Below are 21,799 nucleotides of genomic sequence, written 5' to 3'. Positions count from 1 at the left end.
TATAGCTGGACTTGTCTGCAACAGAATAAAAAACATGACAACCCTTTAAATAACAATATGGCAACTTTTCAGAATTTTGAAGTCTGTTGTTAAGTGTGCTGAAGTATTCTACTATTACTACTAGCGTTTTCTACTATTTGTGATGGTCACTTGCTGAGATGTACCTTACAGTAACAAACAAACAATACAAAATGCCCCATGCAGTTAAACTTAAAGGTTGTATTACCTGTCTTTTTCAGCCAGACTTTTTTCCAAAGTGCATTTTTGGACTTGGATTTCCTCTTCTTTGGAGTGTCATCTGTCTTGCTCCTTTTCCTCAAACTGCTCTGTTTCTCCTCCTCGTCCTCGTCCTCGTCCTCTCTGTCTGCTGACTTTCTCTTGGTGCTTTGGACGTTTCCTGACCAGGAGAATCTACTAGGCCCTGGTGTAGAACTGGATGTATCGATTCTATTCCTCCTGTGATAACTCGAGGACCAGAGTGTGTGAGGACATGAGCTCGATCCTGTAGAAGACACTTTTGTTAATGGCGGTAATGAGTCTTTGTTGCAGCTTTTGCAGTTTGATGATTACACCAACTCAAATTGCGTTTTTGATCCAGAAAGCTAAAATTTCAATGCTACAAAAGATTCTTACTTTGACTGTGAAGCTTTGGCTCACTGTTGGAGGGCCACAAATGGCTAGATCCCATGATGAAATCACTTATATCCATAAAAACCCTTCAAATAAAACTAATAATACTAATAATGCTAATACTTATTGCAGATAGTAAAAACTGCAAGATTAAGTACTTAAAACAAATATAAATGAAACTGAAAATGAAAGATGACAGTAGAAAGCGTAAAATGACCCTTTCAAGTCGAGGTCTAACTAACAAATGCCAACAAAGTGTGCCAAAGGGACAGGTACTAAGGATGCCATTTCGGAATCTGTTGCTTTTACTGATGTCACTAAGATGCCATCGCCATGGCAACGCATTCTCCAGTGCATCGCCATGGAGAATATGTTTAAAATAATGTAAACATAACATTTCATATAGTAAAATGTAATATAAAAATACTACACATCTTTTTAAGGATTAATGTTGTTAACAGTTGAATTGGAATACAAACAAAAATAAATGTCACTCTTGTGTTGATTAAAAGCAGTTCTATATTTGTTTTTCTTTAATTTCAATATTTAAATTTTTGAAAAAAAACCAAAAACTATTTAAATACAATAGACAATAAGAACAAATGAATAAATATATCTATGAACACTTTATAAAACTGGACACTCATCGGTCAATACGGTCACCTTAATAAGCCATGTTTGCACTGTTGTTCTGATACTGCTGTTTATTATTTTATTTTTAAGCATATCTTTTATAACTTTGTGCATGCCCTTATTTGTATTATTCAGTGTTTTTATGTTGCACTTTACCACCGAAGTAAGTTCCTAGCCTGTGAGCCGTGTTCACTGACGATGGCAATAAATTTGATTCTAAATAAATATACAGTGAGGAGCAAAAACTAAAATATCTCTTCTGTCAATGTTCAATATCAACTTTCCCAGTGAGTTTCTAATCAAGATGTGCTTATTTATTATTTAATAAATAGATAATTTTTTTTCTTGGTTAAAAAAAAAAAAAAAAGACACATCCTCCAGCTCCAGTGAGACCCCAAGGCGTTCCCAGGCCAGTCGAGAGACATAGTCCCTCCACCATGTCCTGGGTTTTCTCTGGGGCCTCCTCCTGGTGGGACGTGCCCAGAACATCTCCCTTGGCTCATTTTTACTCACTTGTGGTTCTACTTTTGGGTGACGTGTCTAATGTTTTATACATGATACGTCATCGCGGAGACAAGAGCAGATAATATACTTGCCACTACATCAAATAGATAAATCAAATAGATTTCTGTAGCGATTTCCTATTAGGATTTTCATTATATATCTATGGACAAGCTTATTAGCGCGTCATGAGGGATGGGTGAAAGTTACATCGGAGAAGATGCGGTCGCTGATAAATTATTTACTGTTTTTTTGCAGCCCGGTAGCAAATGTGTAATCCCCAGCCCAGTGGTTGGGGACCACTGCCGTAGATGATGAAATCCCTAAATTCCTTGCAATTGTACATTGAGAAACGTTGTTCTTCCACTGTTGGGCTAGTTGTTCACAAAGTGATGAACCTCGCTCCATCCTTGCTTGTGAATGACTGAGCCCTTCAGGGATGCTCCTTTTATACCCAATCCTGACACTCTCCTGTTTCCAATTAACCTGTTCACTTGTGGAATGTTCCAAACAGGTTTAAGCATTCCTCAACTTTCCCATTTTTTTGTTGCCCCTGTTCCAACTTTATTGGAACGTGTTGCAGGCATCAAATTGAAAATGAGTGAATATTTGCATAAAAAAACAAAACATTTTATCAGTTTGAACATGAAATGTCCTGTCTTTGTAGTTTATTCAGTTCAATATAGGTTGAAAAGGATTTGCAAATCATTGTATTCATTTTTTTTGTTTTACAGCATCCCAACTTCATTGGAACTGGAGTTGTACCATGCGAATGCACACTTCCGAATTGTCAAATAATAAAGTGCTTTATAATTAAATGCAGACAGCACACAGTGGACATATTTTAACCTGCTGCTTAAACAGTATATCTGTACTGCGGAAAGACAAATTTTGCTCATATCCTTGGGAAAAATTGGGTCAAGGGCCTTTAAGGGTTAATATTTATCGTGGGTACTTTGTACTAGTGGAGAACTTTTTGTTATTTTTCTATTCTAAAATTTGAGCTGTGAAGGATTGAATAAATCACTTCTAAGACTTGATACAAACTACTAAAGTGTTTCATGCTACTATTTATTTATTGCAGTTTGTGTTTTTTTAACCATACTGTACATTCAGAATATTTGTTTTGAATAATCCTAATTTAGGGTTAGAGTGGTGTCACTGGAATAATTTACCTTCAATATTATCATTTTTCAGCAGTATATTGCTCTTCTAAATTTGTGATCAGGCCTGATGTAGTGACAGGCCTAATTCTATGTCCTATGTTTCCTTGGTCACTTTGTACAATTTGACCCTCATACTTTCCTAGTTGAATGGCTGATTGTGCACCAAAGAAGAATTTGAATCTTTCTATTATGTGGATTATATCTCTTCTATGGCAGCTCTGTTCCCGGCTAGACTTGACTGGTGAATAATAGTGTCTTCTCTGTATTCATCCTAACCAAGCTCTCTACCCTTCAACCCTTCTCCTTTTGAGGTCCCGTCTCGGCTCCCCAGTGTCCCAGTCCAAAGTGGCATCTGCAGGCAATTATCATTAGCGTTTCATACACGGCCGCCAATAGAGGAAACTCACAATATGGGTCCACTGGCTGCGTAGAGGGACCAGGTGGTTCCAGCTTTCTCCAAAATATGAAAACTAGTGTGGAACTTGGGCATTATAGTGTGATATTGCAGTGTTGGGCTATACTAAATGTTGGTAGTTTTCAAATTTTTGTTGGGTTAATTTAATACAAAATGGTCACAAGCTATTGCGCTAACAACTATGGCCAAGTTTGTTCTGTTTTGGACCAGCTAATGAATATGATTATTTATTTCAGCTCTCAAATTGCCTTTATTGTGCAGTTACGGACTTAAGTGGTTGCAGCTATCGTTACTCACAGGTAGTGTTTCCATCCCTGTAAAAATGTTGTTTTTCTATTAAAAAACCCCCTGCAAACTTACTTATTTTCGATGCCTATTCGTGGCTTTTAGAATGATGAAAAATTCTGAATGTTGTCGTAGTATTTAACAACAAAATATCCAGTCTTTTGAGGGAAAAGTCCTCAAAATGTTGTCTATAACTGTGATTAAATTGTGTGAATATAAATGAGATTATTTGCCACTTCCTGGTATATTTCTTGTCTACATTTGAACACTAAATCTACATAAATCTTGAAGTTAAAGGGCCCATATTACTCTATTTTCAGATGTTCCAGTTGTTTTGTTTCATTCACACATATTTAACACACAAACCCTGCAAATAAAGTTCTTGACTAAAACAGAAAACACTTCATTCCACCTTGTGATGTCATCATGTGGTAATACAGGAAGTGCTCCGCTGTGTTTCTAAACTCCTTCCGCTGTCACTAGAATCATTTGGACGATTTCAGCCCTGGAATTGCCAATCTCTACTGAACAAAAGGTGAAATGTAGCTGTTAACTTGAAAACTACCACTTCATGACATCACAAGGTGGAACAGCGCATTTTACGCTTTAGAGATGTAGACAGACTAATAACACGGGGTTACTCAAACATGTGTGAATGAAACAAAACACAACTCTAGGTCTGTTTTTTTGGAAGTATCAACATTATAACATGAATTAAAGCTCACAGGGATACTTTGTACGTGATGTAGGACCTTTAAATATAAAACAAAATCTTTAAAATGTTCTCTTTTTGTCAGTGTTTTGGTTTGATTCAGCCTCACACGGTCCTTTCTTCCCTTTTGTGTCTGTGTCGGTCGGCTGCAGCTTGAATCTCATTTGGCAGAAGCTCCAGACTTGCCCCCTGCTCTGCTCCTCTCAAGTGGATCTGGCACATCAAACCCCCAGTGGTGACTCTCCCATTCAATTTCTACAGGGCCAGGCAGTGATAAATGAGTCTGGAAGAGACGGCTTTCAAGACATAATTATAGCCTCCCATAGTTCATAGTTTTAGTGACTTTGTGAGAGAGCAGTGGTATCAGTAGTAATTTGCATTTAGGGGATCTTTTACTGTTCACAAGTGGTTGAAACTTAACCATATGACGTTGTTAACTTTGACTTTGTTGCAGCTTCTTCCTGTGCTACACCCATGCAATGTAATGTAAGTAAATGTTCTTATGCTGCATGTTTATACTTGTTTTGCATATGTGTATTTAAGTTAAATCCACATTTGTTGAGATTTTGAGGAAAGTATCCAAGGTGTGCGCAAGTAACAAGTCCCCCTCGTCCTGGATTATAGTATTTTTAGCAGTTTTTTGTGTTTTTTGTGTATTTAAGTTAAATCCACATTTGTTGAGATTTTGAGGAAAGTATCCAAGGTGTATGCAAGTAACAAGTCCCCCTCGTCCTGGATTATAGTATTTTTTAGCAGTTTTTTGTGTATTTAAGTTAAATCCACATTTGTTGAGATTTTGAGGAAAGTATCCAAGGTGTGTGCAAGTAACAAGTCCCCCTCGTCCTGGATTATAGTATTTTTAGCAGTTTTTTTGTGTTTACTTACTTTGGTCATGCATTTTCTTTCTAAACTCGCAAAATTTGAAGATGAATACCAGCTACAGCGGCGCAATCGGTCAGTGCGCGGTATTTATAAGACAGTAACATGCTGAGGTTGTGAGTTTAAGCCTCAGCTGGAGCAAAAAGCCATTTAGAAAGTAACCAGAGAGTACTTGCTTCTTGTAATAGACACATTTTAATGGAAAACACAAATACTTTTGCTTCATATGAGGTTCAAACTCACAGCCTCAGCATCACTCTGCAGGTTACTGTCTTAGAAGTACACACATCACACACAGGACACATCTAAGTTCAAACTCATATGAAGCCGACAGTTTTTCCCTTTAGGTTTGCTTCTTAATGTCGACAACGGTTGTGTTTTGCTTTTACTGCACTTCACTCTCTTCTCCCTGAAAGTTGCTGACAATGGTGAAAAGTATGAAAAGTAAGTTGACTATTTTGGTACATGTGTTGCTTTGCAGAAGGTGGAGGAGCAGTCTTCTTTGGAGTTTTTGCAGAGTTGGCAGTGTGTCAGATAAACCACAAATACGACTGCAGCAAACGTAGGGTGAGATACAGTTAAACTTAAAAAACTGTATGTATGAGTCAGGGCAAAACGACGGTAATACTGTAAAAAAAATGCTTGAATTTCTCAGTAAACTTTCCAGTAACTTTGGAGAAATTGTTCTTTATTTGATTATGTAAAGTCTAAGTACACATATATAAACATCCTACATCTGCTGGGTAAATTAATTTTAAAAGTAAATTAAAAATGCCTGTTAAATAGTTGTCCTTGCGGTGAATGACAAAACCGAGTGTCAACAATCTGGAGTGGGTTGCAAGTTCATAGACCACATAGAGCTGTTGTCAGAGAGGATTATGGGATATGAAGTGTGGGTGTGTGTTTGTACGTTTTGACAGTTCCACAGTTGTAGTTAAGTAGCTGCTTCCTGTATTCGTTATGAGTGTGTACGCAGTATCGGAAAGAATACTTTGAAAATGTGTCACAGAATACTGAATACCTGCATTAATGTGTATTTTGTAACATATTCCCGATACATGGTCCAGTCAGAGTACTGTATCCTGAATACTTTGAATGCTTTTACACAATTTGCATTATATTACAGTGAAAAAACGTAATTACACACAATTTAACACGCATACTGCAAGGGCTGTGTTTTCTTTTTTTTTCTCGCTAATCTCGTGCAGTTCGAAGCCAAAATTGCTTGATCAAGTATGAACATGTATCCCTTTGATTTTAGAAAAGTAACTGTACGCTGAATTCTGCCAAATGAAGAAGTAACTGCACCAGAATACTGAAATACAAGCTTTTAATGTGAGAATGACGTAATGTGGGTGGTACATCTAGTTTTGAACTCATTGGACTCACTACACGGGCGTTTTGTTTAAATCCTTTGCTGTGAAAATGTTGTTTTTCTATTAAAAAAACAAAAAACAAAACAGCATTCAGGAGTCAATTGGTTTTACTTATTTTCAATGCCTATCCGTGGCTTTCAGAATGATGAAAAATGATGAATATCGCCGTAGTAATTTATAACAAAATGTCCAGTTTTTTTAATGGGAGAATGATATAATGTGGGTTGTTGATCTAGTTATTAAATCATCTTTGCATTGGGCATATAGTCTTCATGCTACTACTACTGCTACTACTACTACTACTACTACTACTACTACTACTACTACTACTGCTACTACTACCACCACTTCACTCTGAAATTGTATGTAAGTGAAGTTAATCTATGCACAATACCTCAGCTCCAGCGGTGCAATCAGTCACTTGTGAAAAAGTAGCCTACAGAGCGATGCTAACGTTGTGAGTTCAAACCCCACATGCTGAATTTATTGTCTGTCTCTCTTAAAACCACATTAATTGCATTGCCAGAAGTTTTGAATCAACTAAATATTATGTTTTTTTAAAAGAACATTTCTGGAACGACGATGACTTGAGACTAAATCTCCGAGCTCAGGTATGAAGTACAACGATACGACAACGTGGACCAACTTTTACTTCACGTGATATTCTTACAGTCTTTGTTTATCATTTTTCAGATAATTCAGTATCATATATAAGATTTTTGGTTTTGTTTTATAAAAGCAAAGATCATATGGTTGGATTAGCCATTGCATGCAGTATTACATATAATATTAATGTTTTCATACTCACAAATGTTCTAACCCTTGGCTGTAGGATTTTTTTTGTGTGTGGAGCTATTCTTGAATTTGAAGTTGATGTAGTTTATAGAAAAAAACGTAGCTGATTTCTGCTCCAAAGATTCCAAAGATGTATTGCTCCAGGTGAGGCACAAAGTCACAACCTCAGCATCTCTCTGCAGGTCACAGAACAAATGCACCGCTATCAAACGCCTCATGCATTGTGTTTACCTGATGAAATGACTGAGACACACAACTATTTTGCTAAACTGTGCTCTGCTGATTTGTGTATCCGGATGATTAATGGCTATTCACATTTATTTTCATAGCAGGCTGACGATGGTGGTGTTATTTCTGTCTCTTTACCTTTTTATGGGATGAATAAATCTAGAGATAACAAGCTATTAACTATTAAACTGTTAAACTTATTGCTCCAGGTGAGGCTCGAACTCACAACCTCAGCATCACTCTGCAGGTTACTGTCTTATAAGTGCTGCGCGCTGACCAATTGCACCACTGGAGCTGTGAAAACACCCAAAAAATGCAACTTATAACTAAAGAAGATCAATTTTCGAGTTTCTACAGTTTGTATGTATCTTAATTTTGTTATTAATTACTACGGCAATATTCATCATTTTTCATCATAACTCAGCTCTATAGCTCATAACTCTCTCCAGTGGCACAATCGGTCAGCATACAGGACTTATAAGGTAGTAACCTGCCGAGTGATGCAGAGGTTATGAGTTTGAGCCTCACCTGGACAAGTTTCTTTGACATAGAGTTGCATATACAGTCGTCTTTTATCAGATGTCGTTGCACTGTGTTGGGCAACTGCAGACTTTGATTCACAAAATATAATTATAGCAAGAGAATTTAAAAAAAAGCAAAAAACATTAAAAATCTGAAATAACGAGTTTTATCCAACAGCCTCATAGCAAAATATATATTTGGTTTGGTTTTCTCGCTGCTTTGGGGCGCACTTGTAACACTTTAGAGAGCATGTGCTGTGGAAACTCGAAAATTGATCTTCTTTAAAGTTATAAGTTGCATCTTTCAGTTGTTTTCATTGTTCCAGTGGTGCAATTGGTCAGCGCGCAGCACTTATAAGACAGTAACCTGCGGAGTGATGCTGAGGTTGTGAGTTCGAGCCTCACCTGGAGCATTAAGTTTAATAGTTAATAGCTTGTTATCTCTAGATTTATTCATCCCATAAAAAGGTAAAGAGGCAGAAATAACACCACCATCGTCAGCCTGCTATGAAAATAAATGTGAATAGCCATTAATCATCCGGATACACAAATCAGCAGAGCACAGTTTAGCAAAATAGTTGTGTGTCTCAGTCATTTCATCGGGTAAACACAATGCATGAGGCGTTTGATAGCGGTGCATTTGTTCTGTGACCTGCAGAGAGATGCTGAGGTTGTGACTTTGTGCCTCACCTGGAGCAATACATCTTTGGAATCTTTGGAGCAGAAATCAGCTACGTTTTTTCTATAAACTACATCAACTTCAAATTCAAGAATAGCTCCACACAAAAAAAAAATCCTACAGCCAAGGGTTAGAACATTTGTGAGTATGAAAACATTAATATTATATGTAATACTGCATGCAATGGCTAATCCAACCATATGATCTTTGCTTTTATAAAACAAAACCAAAAATCTTATATATGATGCTGAATTATCTGAAAAATGATAAACAAAGACTGTAAGAATATCACGTGAAGTAAAAGTTGGTCCACGTTGTCGTATCGTTGTACTTCATACCTGAGCTCGGAGATTAGCAGCCATGTTGTGGGATTGTTTATGTTCCATCTTGAGTAGCAGCAGATGTTATATCATTTATTTGTATTCGTTGGCACAGCTAGCAGCAGATTACAGTCTAAGGGAGGGGGAAGTAACCTGCCCTGATGTGACTGTAACATGTGTTCTATGAGCGCAGAGGATAGACAGCAGGAGTAGGGGAGGTGGAGGGCATGTTAATCTGACTTCTCTGCTCTGTTACATCACATACTAGCGCCTTTTGGATGCTTCCCTGCGTATGGTTTAGTGCTGTGATTGTAGTTATTCGATTGTATTAATAATTTAAGAACAACGCAATACTTTAGCGCTAAATATTCTTAGCATGTCTTCAGTTATTTGCTTGTTATGTAACTTCACATCTGATATATCCTGTGTATTTCCTGTGTTGTGTGACGTCATCCGAAATAAATCCTGCGTTCGCTGATTTCGTGGCGGGCTTAATAAAGATAACACCAACACTGTTCTGACACTTTCACGTTGATTACTGCAAAGTTTGTGCCTGTGACGACCATGAATGAGTTACTGCAAAGAAACAAGCTAAAAGGAATTTCGCAGAGCCTCCACCTGGGGTCTTATAAAACAGAAACCTGCAGAGTGATGCCGAGGTTGTGAGTTTGAGCCACACCCGGAGAGCGGAAAGTTGAAGACCGTTAGACAGAGAACACGTATTTAGCGTACAATGAAGGGACAATTCAGAGCTTATACGTAGTTGAAACATCCCAGCTGCAAGATTTATCACAATCACATCCAAGTTTAGCAGTTCTTATTTCAGTCTGTCAAATGCTTATGCTCCTGGACATGTTTAAAATGGCTTCAGGTGAGGCTTGAACTCTGACCCATCGGGCTACTGGTGCATATTCGTCTTATTATTGACATTTATAGAATTTTTTAATGATGCAAGTTGAAACTCGTGGACGGCCTGCTGACATCACCAAGTGGCCAGTATTTGTTCATAAAGTAAAGACGTATTTATTCACGCTGGAAGCTGTTTAACGGTTGAACTTATTGCTCCAGGTGAGACTTGAACTCACAGCCTCAGCATCAGTCTGCAGGTTCCTGTCTTATAAATACTGTGCACTGACTGGAAATTGGTCATCGCCGCTTTTGAACCTTATTTTGAATACATAGACACATAAATTTACGCTTTTCCCAAACACTACATTGTACCCACCTCTGGTTAATGGAGTTTAAATACACTTGCACTATGTTTCCTCTGTCTATCTTCACACTTTAGACTGTCTTTACCAACTTCAGTGCGTCAGAGTGAAAGAGAAAGAGGTGTGGGGCAGGAAGTAAGTCAAATAACGCCTGTTTCAGCTTCACAGAAACGCAAGTGAAACCTTATTCGCATGGTTTTCTATTGGAATACGTGTGTCGAGATGTGTCAGCGAGCCTCGTGGGACGTATTTGGGGTCGACAGGTCAGGAAATGTCACAGTTGGTAAATTCACGTGACTATATTTCTATAAAAGCGAGCAGCGTGTGACCGAAACATGAATTATGGAGGGGAAGTTTTTATTCGCAGTGCTCGGTGTGTGGTTACATGCAGTGATGTGATGCTCGAAGATGGATTTTTATTTTTTATGCATTTTTACACTGATTGACGCAGAACCAATACAAGAATCATTACAGAAGCAGAGGAGGCCGCACGACAGGGAGAGCTTTTCACATATTCGGCATCATAATCACAGTTTTTAAATTATTATTATCTCAGTTTGAATCATTTTTGAGTTTTGGTCATTTCTGTCTGAGATTAGTTTGTAGATAAAACTAGTTCTCATGCTGTCGTATAGATAAATAGTAACTGCTTTTTGACATAAACAGATCCAAAAGATTCGGATCCCATCGCTAGTTACACGCAAGGAAAGGGATTTTTCTGACAATGTTTTTAACTCGACACAAACTTAGAGAAAGATGAATGAAAAGTATTCAGATTCAGGTGTTAAATAACCAAAAGTACAGTGAAAGGTTAACAACAGAGCAATAAAAACTAACCTTGGAGGAATCTAAATGTATTTTCAAGCTTAATTTGAGTGGTTAGCGTTCTCTCTTCACAGCATAAAAGTCCCCAGTTTGTATTAAGTATTTCTGAGTTGAATTTTATCTTTATACAGTGTCAGTGTTTTTGTATAAAGTTCAGCCAAAAACCTAAATATCTCAGAATTAGGGCTGTGAAAAGGATCGAAACTAGATATTTATTTGAGCTGGTATCGATACTAAAAAAGTCACACTCACAGGACAGAAATGATCATCGCAACGTTGAAATTTTAGCATCACGACAACACTACTCAAAACTACCCAGAACTGTATCGTTTTTTAAATTTGCATAAGGAATAGCGTTAGGAATGATCATTGAGTATAGAGTGTGATGACTTATTCATGCATCTCTCTGTACGCAGTTGTTCTGACGCCCCCCCCGGCAGTAATATCGCAGTCAAATGAGGACCGATATCATGGCCTGACAGCAGGGACCATGTGGTGTGCGACGTAGGGATTAAACTCTAATCCGGCTGTTCCAGAAAAGAAAAAAAAAAAGAAAAACACACACAACAATGACTGGGATGATGACAGGATGCTTAGCTCGAGAGGAGGAGAAATAGACCAAAGGATTTATCGAAGGTTGTAAGGTCAGTCGATGTTGAAATGTTGTTTTAGATCGGCACTTTTGAGGTTATGGGTAAAGGAGTAGTCACAATAATCACTATATCGACTTATTGTTCAATATATGAAAGTTGGAGAAATATTTTTAGGGGTCAGTGTTTTTTGTGCTTGCATTTTCTTTACGCTACTGTGGAATTTTTGGTCATTTTTTTGCCTGTATGAGAAGATTTGAGATGTAAAAGTGTGAATAAATGACTTGTAGAATAACAGATACAAACTATGTACTAAAGTGTTTCATTCTGCCGTTTCTTCATTGCAGAAATTGTAGATTTAGAATGTTTTTTGTGGTTTAAATCTGCCCTTGGGTTATTGTGTCAGTGGTATAAATGAGTTTCAATATTATCTTTATCTTTATTTATACAGCCCAATGATAGTACAACGCTCTTTTTCATGGGCACCCTGTTAAAAGACAGAACAATACAAACAAAAAACAAAGAAAATAAGTGAAACAGTGCATTCAAAGTCCATTTAAAGCATTAAAAAGGTGCAGGTGTGATTATAAATGTTTGTTACCAGATTATTAAAGTGCATTAGTGGCACCAAAGTATCCAGTTTTGCTTGTTCTTGTATTGCATTTTTGGGACGCAAAACAGCCAAAGCCATTTTTCCCCATCTCAGCTCTGGTGCAGTCAGTCCTTAGACTTATACAATCATGAGATCTTGTGTTAAAATCAATCAATGTTCAACAAACACGTGAGATACTCAGGCGTATAGCGATGGCCAACCTACTGATGGGCTTTAAATTCATCACCTGTTATGAAATGAAGGCCTGAGTGAAAGTATATCTAATGGTTTCAAAGTAAAAACTGAAGTCTGCGTGTATATTATGTCTCCGTGATCTAGTACAAAAAGAAAGGTTGCGGGAACAATTTCTTTTCTGTAATTCAATGAGATACAAGATTTGTTTCTGTAATAAAATGATCGTGTCAAACACATTTTCACTGAGCAAAACATCAACAAAATAGCTTCCCTCAAAGGGCCAGATGTAAAATAAATCTAACTACCGGTACTTTTTTTACTTGTTAATTAAGTGCCTCTGTATTTATTACTTATTCAAGTTACAAATACTGAATATACATTTGCCTAGATGTAAAAATATGGCTGTGTAACTGTGTACCTACTGATAACATGACATTTTAAGGCCATACCTCTGACCATAATTCTGTAATCCAAAGGGTGTCCTGCCATGTGAAATGAAAAAAAACAACAAAAAAACCTGAAAATAAGACCTGAAGGAGCTCATCTGACATTTATACACTTATACATCTATACATTTATACATCTATACGAAGAGTCTTGGGGTTAAATGTTAAGGGTCTGATTTGAATGTCGGTGGTTTGAATCCCGCTCTCGATGTAAACATTACCGGTTGAGCGGTTACATCCACTGACCCACATGTCGGCGGATGCTGTTGTTGTGTCCTTGGGCAAGACGCTTAACCCACCTTGTTCCCAGTGTCTGTGTGCACTGGTGGATGAATGTGTGTGTGACTGGGCGAGTGGTTCCTTGATGTAAAGCGCTTTGAGTACGTTGAAGGTGGGAAAGCGCTATATAAAAAAAGTGACCATTTACCATGACACACTGTATTTATTAATATAAGAAGTTCCTTAAATGTCCTTATTTGTGTTTTTAGGCAGAAATTAAAATGGTCTTGCTCCAGGGGAGGCTCGAACTCACAACCTCTGCATCACTCTTTACTTTTTTTTGTTTTATAAGTACCATGTGCGTATCCGTAGCTGCGCGCAAAGTGATATTAAGTTGGAATGCTGTTGTTAAGTCTGCATTTCCTACATTGCATTTTTCAACAACGGAGGGCTCGCTTTGAATTTGTTAAATTGACCACAAAGCTCCTTAAGGTAAAAACGGATGTACGTCACCGTCTGGCATGATAAGGACTGTCCTAACACAGTAGTTGAATAGTGAGGTAGGAAGGAGTTAGGGAAAGGAGCCTATATTCTTCCTTTCATTGCTCCTATAACCTCCTGAGACCCGAGCTTTAATCAAATAAAATAATAAAAAAAATAAATAAATAAAAAAAAATAAAAATAAAAATAAAAAATAAATAAATAAATAAATAAAAATAAAATAATTAAATAAAAATAATTAACCTCCTGAGACCCGAGCTTTAATCAAATAAAATAATAAAAAAAATAAGTAAATAAAATAAAAAAAATAATAAAAATACAAAAAATAATAAAAACAAATAAAAATAAAATAATTAAATAAAAATAATTAAATAAAAAAATAAAATAAACAAATAAACAAAATAAATAAATCTTCTAAACTCTTAGAAATATTCAAAATTGAACATGTTCTTGTTGCTGTTCTTCTAAAAATTTGCACTGTGGCCTAAACAATCCAAAATGTGTTGTCCACAGATGAGGACACCAGGTCTCAGGAGGTTAACACAGGAACCTCTGGAGCTTCCTAACCAGGGGTGAGGATCTCTGCACTCAACATGAGGACTAGCATCAGGTTAGGATGGTCCAGTTCATTCCCACGCGGCTGAAGCCCCTTCCCCTCTCTGCCTAGGACTCTGATGGTTGACCCCGTGACATAGCTCCAAAAATAAAGGAGTTAGGAGCTAGAAGGACCTAGAAGTTATTATCTGAACCGTCCTGGCAATTACTTACTACGTAACAGTCCCACACACAAGTGAACCTCTTTTAGCGTACGGTTTAGAAATGACAATTCCAGAAAAATAGATTCATCACATCAATCTGCTCATGTCATATAGGAAAAGTCTGTGATTTTACTTATGTGCTGTTTATGTTAATATGATCCACAGGCTACAGTTGGTGGTCCCTCATTGCTTTACCACTGGGACACGTGTCTTCTTATTCAGCACAGCCTCCACTGTTGATGTCTCAGTTGTGCGTTTAAAGGTTTAATATATTCATGTGAGGATGTAGTTTTGGAAAGAATTGATGTAAAATATAAACCAGGCGTTGACAGAAGTGGAGAACAGTTGTTTTTTTGTCTGGAAAGTGCAGTTTTTGGCGAAGTATTTTGGCTTGTGTTAGCTAGCATCCATACAAGTATCATGGTTTTCTGGTTTGTGTGAATTAACATTTATTTGAGATGTTTCTATCAAGATTTTTTAAGCTAATAGCGATGTCAGTTTTGTAGCTGATGCGGCCGATAATACTTAACAACGATGAGATTTTTAAATCAACAGCGAGGCCCACAAATGTATATAACAAAATGTACGTATTTATCTGGGTTATGAAATCATTTGTTGCACAATTTTGTAAACATACAGCCATTTTGTTCACCTAATTTTTCATTTATTTCCATTTTTATACATTAGTCAGTTCAAAAAGACAAATGAGCACATAGGCACATAGAGACTGCGTCATCTTTGGAAAAAAAATGGTAAATATTGCACCGATACCGATACTGGAGCTGATATCGCCCATCCCTATTGTGTATATTGTTTTATGAAAAATAACTAGATCTTCAGTCGACTATAGAAATTCTTGGTTTACTAAAGAAGATATGTCCTGTCGATTGATTTGTCGACTAAAAACTCTCAAAAGTACGTATGCTGATCTTGACGGCAAATACGTTCTATAGGGACTCCAAAGCCGTTTTAAAGCCTCCCAGAGAATCGGTGCAGTGTTGACTTGTTGGTGCACATGAACACTGAACATTTTACACAAATAAACTTACTTTATATCATATTTTAGCAGCTAAACTTTTGCCAAATCCCCCATTGAAATTAATTCCCGCTTAACCGGAAGCGCCACCACAAAGAAAGCCCGATTTAGTCTGCAAAAGTGGGCGGGGCAAAATAAAGTCAATAAGTTCTGTCTGTTTGTAGTAAATACTATTCAGGTTGCAATATTTTAACCTCCTGAGACCTGGTGTCCTCATCTGTGGACAACACATTTTGGATTGTTTAGGCCACAGTGCAAATTTTTAGAAGAACAGCAACAAGAACATGTTCAATTTTGAATATTTCTAAGAGTTTAGAAGATTTATTTATTTTGTTTATTTTTTTATTTTATTTTTTTATTTAATTATTTTTATTTAATTATTTTATTTTTATTTGTTTTTATTATTTTTTTGTATTATTTTTTTTTTATTTACTTATTTTTTATTATTTTATTTGATTAAAGCTCGGGTCTCAGGAGGTTATAGGAAACTGTCATCACTTTTTCTGGCAAATAGATTACATTTTTATTCATACTTTTTGCAGCTGGCAGGACTAGTGAGAGTGAGGGAGCATGGACGACCCGGGCGCCCAGAGCAGCCTGCAGAGGAAGAAGCCCCCATGGCTCAAAGTGGACATCCCCACCATCCCAGTCATGCCTGACCAAGGACCAACCAGCTCTCAGGTGCATGTTCTACTATAGTCTCCATGCATATTAGTGATTATCAGGCATTATATTCTTCCTGAGCATTTCCGTAAGACTTATCCTACCTTTTACCATACTCACAACTTGCCTAACGTTAACCTAAACACTGGCCTCAACCTATTTTAACTCACATCTGAAATTTAAATCATGTTGTTGATGTAATAAAAAAAAAGGATTTGCATCATGGGGGACTTGATTTGTGTTCCCATAAGGGAGGTAAATCCTGATGTTTAGATCTACAGATTTATCCCCACAATAGGATAAATACCCGTCCAATCCTTTTAACTGAAGACTGAAAGATGGGATTTTTACTTTTTAGGACTTCATAGACACAGAATGAAGATTTAGGATATTCAAGATTAAATACAGGTTCTGAAAATGCATAGAATATTAATTTTGCAGTAACTGTATTCCGGTGCAGTTACTGTCTTCAATATTATGATGTAGCTTTATGTAAGGCGCTCATATAGATAGACAGATAGATAGATAGATAGATAGACTGATGGACAAGAACAGCTACAGTATATAGTATATGTAGTACTACAGCTAAGTATTCTTCCCAACGCTGATGACAATGCCCGATAAACACGGCATTAACTTGATAATAACATATGTTTACTTCTAGCCTCTGAAGTATCTACGCAGTGTGAGCATGCCCACAGCACCCCCCCAAACATGCACCGCTTTGGAACCTCCCGCACACCTCCTCCGATCCTCTTTGGAACGCCTTCCCTCCATCACTCTCTCCATCAAGAGGTAAATATTCTCTATATCTCCTCCTCCCTCTCTGCTAAGTTTCCCTACACTACTTTGAATCCTACTCTTTCACTAACTTTCTTCTCTTTTCTTTAACTACTGCTATCTTCCTGCGCTATCGGGAAAGGGTGCGATTTAAGCGGGTGAACACAGTGCCCCCTAAAGGCCAGCGGGGGGCGAGGCGGGTGGCGACAGTCCGGAGGCGCTCCTGTGTGCCCAAAATACAGACAAGGAGGCGATCTTCTATACCCAAACAGATTATGAGGTACTAATGATGTATGCTATAAAAGGCGGTGTCTGGTTTGATTTGAAAAGGAATTTTTTCACTTTTGTATTAACTTCGCCCAGTTTTTAACAGTGCGGAAAGCTATATACAGACAGATATAGGGAGGAATCAGCTACTTTCACTCAGTCAAAAGGATCAATAGTGTTAGTAAATCAGAGCACTGTGCCCAGTTTACACAAAAAAATCACCTTTAATATATAAAATTCATTCATTTATTTAATTTCTTTATTTATTTGAGTGAAACTGCATCACCATGGAATGATTAAGACAGGAATAGAAGTCTAAAAAGCAGAATAGATACATCATTTTTGCTTTTCCTTAGCTTTAGAGGTTGCTGTTTGCTAAGTAGCACTCTTACCATAAGCAAACGTAAATTGAGATACTTTCGATTGTTTTCTCTAACTGGGACGTGATAAAACTGACAGGTGTTTAGCATTTAGTGCGCAGTACCTATGACCAATTGCAGTAACTCAGTGATGCCGAGGTCGTGAGCTCGAGCCTCACCTGAAACATATATATTCACAGCTTCTAGTGTAAGTGCATGTCTTTAGTTTATATGCAAATACACTCACTGGCCACTTGGTGATGTCAGTATCCCGCTCATCAGGCAAAACTATCACAGAAAATTCTATAAATGTAAAATATAATGCAAGACATAATTCACAGGCATAAGTTCCAGTGATGCAACCTGTCGGCGTGTAGTACTTATAAGACAGTCACCTGCAGAGTGATGCTGAGATTGTGAGTTCAAGCCCCACCTGGAGCATCTCTCTTATATTCTTTCTTCCTTTTGTAAAATGAAAACTGCAGTCTCTATTTGACCATTCATTTGAATATTTAGAATAGCCAAAGATCTGTTTCACTGTAACTTTGGCATCCGAACCTGTACCTAGATTCTACTGTTTGTGTCGTGTGCAGTGTCAGCGTTCGCCCGGGTGTCTATATGGGATTCAGTGTAGACGATGTCAAAGCATCAAAGCAGCTCCTCTGTCTACATCAACTGAGCACTCCAAACCTAAACTAAACCTAGACTTGGGCAAAGTTAAAGGCCCTGTACCTGATTTTACTGTCTTAAAAACATGAAAAACAAACCCAGTTCAGTTTAAACTATTTACAGTGGTCCAAAGTTTCTCCTTATAGGTTATATGCTGCAGCTTTCTTTCTATTTCATTCCCTCTGACCACCAGAGGGCAGTGCTTTGAACCTGGACGATTTAATACCAACAAAGTCATGAGGAGTCTGCACTTTCCAAGATCAAAAGCAGATAAGACGACTGGAGCCACTGGATGAGGCGCAGTCATACTCACTCTGTAGAAGTGGGTAAAGGTACAGGAGGAAACCCTTACAGCTACAGCACATATGTCATTCAGATGATGGAGACCAGTAACTTTTGGAGGCTAAAGACCCCTTGGTTCATAAGCCTGTAGAATGGTGCCCACAGCCCAAAGTGAGACCCGCTGTTTAGAGACAGCACAGTCTTGTCTGTGACCCCATAACATATAAACAGAGCATCTGTCTTGCGAAGAGTAGCAGTCACTTCAATGTAAGTCCTCTACATACAAACAGGACACAAAGGACTGGCATCGGAGCCACCGAGCTCAGACTGTGACGCAAACACAGCCAAAGAAAGTGTCAAGTCTGGGTGAGGATGCTAGATGCTCCCTCCCCAGCCTATAAGTAATGCGCCTGTGACTACTACTTCTTACGCGGGCTGGTGCACCTACAATATGTGAGGCTCCAATACGTGAGGCTCCAAGTAAGAAAGGTAAAAAAAAGCTGTAATCTAAGAGCAACTTTGACCTACTGCTGATGCAAGTGCATTTAGAACAAAAGTGTAATGAGTGTGTCAGATATACATGGATCACCCATGGGTGACAGGGGTTAACATTTATTCTCTATTTGCTAAGCAGGTGATGACACCGGGCCAAGTTACAGGTCAGATCTGTGTAGAGACAAGCCTGCTCACTATAAGAAATAAAAACAAAGTAAAGTAATAACATCGCCATGGAGACAAGTAGGTGGCTGAGCCCCAACCAGAAAAGTTTCATAGTCTACCTTTAATATTTTATGTCTTTATATATATATATATATATATATATATATATATATATATATATATATATATATATATATATATATATATATATGCACAGTGAATAACTTTGAGATTTTCCGTGATTGTTGATTTTATTAACAAACCTTGCAACATCACAAAACATTGTAACTTTAAATTTACTTTATACTGTACTGTTGCATCCAGTGTCCATGATTTGAGTTAGTTTGACATGATTGGGCACGTTCCTGATCCCGCCTTCTTCCCTCCTTTTGTGTATCCTTCTCTACCTCCTCCTGTGTATCCTTTCCTACCTCCTCCTGTCCCTGCTTTTAGACTTGAATGCTCCTGTCCATTCAAAACCTTTAAACAGACTGCCAGCACAAATGGACTATTCATTTTGACACAACTTTTTCACCCCGTTTGCTCAAAATCTTTAGGGTTGGACGTTCTTTTAGCTAGCATCTACTTCCAGACAGAAACATTGGAACGTTATTTTAGCAAGTCTGAGGTTGGAATTGCACCAACTCACCATATTTCCATCCAAACTTTGATGACTTAAACTGGAGCTCTGGTGCTGTGTTTTTTCACATAATGGTTTGGAAGTAAGGAAATCCCCCAATGGAGCAATTTCATGTGTTTGTGACGCGGATCAGGCAGGATTGGGGCAGAGGGTTAAGCTAGGACAACAGCGCGGGACACGTTAGTGATGATGGAGGCTGTAAAGATGCCAGAGGAGCAGGTATGAGCCAGAGACTGAGCCTGTACTGGAGCACTGCAGACAGGTGAGAGACGCGACCAAAAGTGGAGGAGTTTGCATGTTTATATATGTTCTTCCATCTCTACAAAGACTTTTAGTACAGCAGTTTTATTGTAATATTTTAATAAACCAATTTTGTCACATGGCAATAATGACAATCCTGATTTTTACTGTCTTAAAACATGAGAAACAGACTAGTTTACAACGGTTTGTAGGTGTCCAAAGTTATTCCTCACTTACCTGATCCATCCCGAATATCCAAATTATTCACCACGATGAGTCTTTTCAATTTTCAGAGACCAGAGCAGAGTTTTGTTGTCACGGTAACAGCAAATAGCATACTAACAAACTCTTCCTGATGTTTGGACAATAAAACGCTTTATAATTAGATGCAACTAGCACACCGTGGACGTATTTTGACCTCAAGAGCTGCTTATATAGAGGCTAGTATATCCTTTTTATCCCCTTTTTATGTTTGTAGTTGAGCCCTTTACCAGATATACCAGGACTAAAACAATTCCTTTGAGTTTTAATAAGACTTGGATATATTTCTGACACTGCACATTAATAACACGCTGTTACATAAGGCTGTTGATCAAGATTAAACAAAATGCTCTGTGCAGGTGAGATACGTGTACGTGGCCATGACTGATCTTTTGAAACAGTAGCCTATATCATTACCAAGGCTTTGATTTATGCACACTGTGTATTCTGTAACTCCTCACACACCCTTGGGCTTTTGTCATGAAGTCATGTTTATACTGTAATCAAATGTAGATTGTTTTTGTGTTATTCTTCTTTCCTTGGAGACATGGAACCAGTCCACATACTGTGTTCTACTGTGGTTTTTAACGATTTATAAATGTGAATACATGCTTTGGCGATTGTTTTATTGAATCTTTTGCACAAACAGCAAAGATCGGACTACATGATACATACATACATGCTCAAAGTCTCTATCAACATCCTTTATAATTCTTTCGCCATATTTGCCCTCTGAAGTGGAAACATCCTCTCCCTCCAAATGCACGATTAAATTGTCTGTGGGAGGACAACAATCAGCGTCGCACCACCCCCGTGCAACCATAAAAGGCGTCCCCAGCTGCGATGTGTCTTGAGGATGGGGATGTAGTGTTTATGCCTGACTTGGGCTCTCTAAACAGTTCCCCCTTAGAGGCCTCATTCTCAGCAAAAGAACTCGAGGAAAACACCGTTATACCGTATCTTCGCTTCACAATATAGTCAAGATTCATGTGGAAAGTTATAGAGCGATGCCAGATGCCGTTCTGGTCACAACCAGGAGAAGTGTCTTTGGCACAAGTTGAAACAGCAAGCCCCTGGTTCATAGGCAAATGTTTAACCCACAGCTTTACTATACACACTCTCAGGCCCATCAGGAGTAATCTGTGGGACATTTAAACATTATGACAAAGTATTTACCAAACTAGTTTTTCAAGTTGGCTGCACTGAATCCTGGTATACAAATCTGTTTAAACGGCCTGTACCTGATTTGAATTTATTCTTGTCAAAATAAATGCTCTTTACATCATGCAGTGTATGGAAAAACTGCTAAATGAGGAAAAAAAGACTGTAAAATATAATCTGTTCATTTTACCTAACTAACTTAACATAGAAGCTTGGTCACTTTTTTCATCCAATCAGGCACATTGTTATTAAGAATCATGGGAAACAAATGCCTGACTCTATCCCTGGTAATAAGTGGGTAGGG

At 37.8% G+C, this 21,799-nt stretch overlaps 1 protein-coding gene and 2 non-coding genes across 5 annotated transcripts in view; 2 read left to right on the top strand and 1 right to left on the bottom strand.

The window, feature by feature from the left end:
- rhbdf1b (rhomboid 5 homolog 1b (Drosophila)) overlaps positions 1 to 21,799 on the top strand; it is a 40,666-nt gene that overhangs the window by 5,624 nt on the left and 13,243 nt on the right. Inside the window, exons 2-4 of one of the 3 annotated variants that reach the window (XM_055229630.1) lie at positions 16,056 to 16,194; positions 16,841 to 16,971; positions 17,099 to 17,236. In XM_055229630.1, the coding sequence (XP_055085605.1) occupies positions 16,084 to 16,194; positions 16,841 to 16,971; positions 17,099 to 17,236 (380 nt within the window). In that variant the 5' untranslated portion in view covers positions 16,056 to 16,083. Of the gene's footprint in view, positions 1 to 10,553; positions 10,615 to 16,055; positions 16,195 to 16,840; positions 16,972 to 17,098; positions 17,237 to 21,799 lie in introns of those variants that run through there. The other 2 variants (XM_055229631.1, XM_033985293.2) reach the window with 2 other exon arrangements.
- On the bottom strand, positions 7,822 to 7,915 carry trnai-uau (transfer RNA isoleucine (anticodon UAU)). The gene is made up of 2 exons: positions 7,878 to 7,915; positions 7,822 to 7,857 (listed from the first exon to the last, which is right to left on the bottom strand). It is a non-coding gene; the product is annotated as a tRNA-Ile (tRNA).
- On the top strand, positions 8,461 to 8,554 carry trnai-uau (transfer RNA isoleucine (anticodon UAU)). Its single transcript has 2 exons — positions 8,461 to 8,498; positions 8,519 to 8,554. It is a non-coding gene; the product is annotated as a tRNA-Ile (tRNA).

This window comes from Periophthalmus magnuspinnatus, chromosome 19 (assembly GCF_009829125.3).
Source record: "Periophthalmus magnuspinnatus isolate fPerMag1 chromosome 19, fPerMag1.2.pri, whole genome shotgun sequence".
Lineage (NCBI taxonomy): Eukaryota > Metazoa > Chordata > Actinopteri > Gobiiformes > Gobiidae > Periophthalmus > Periophthalmus magnuspinnatus.
This window is presented reverse-complemented; position numbering and strand designations above follow the sequence as displayed.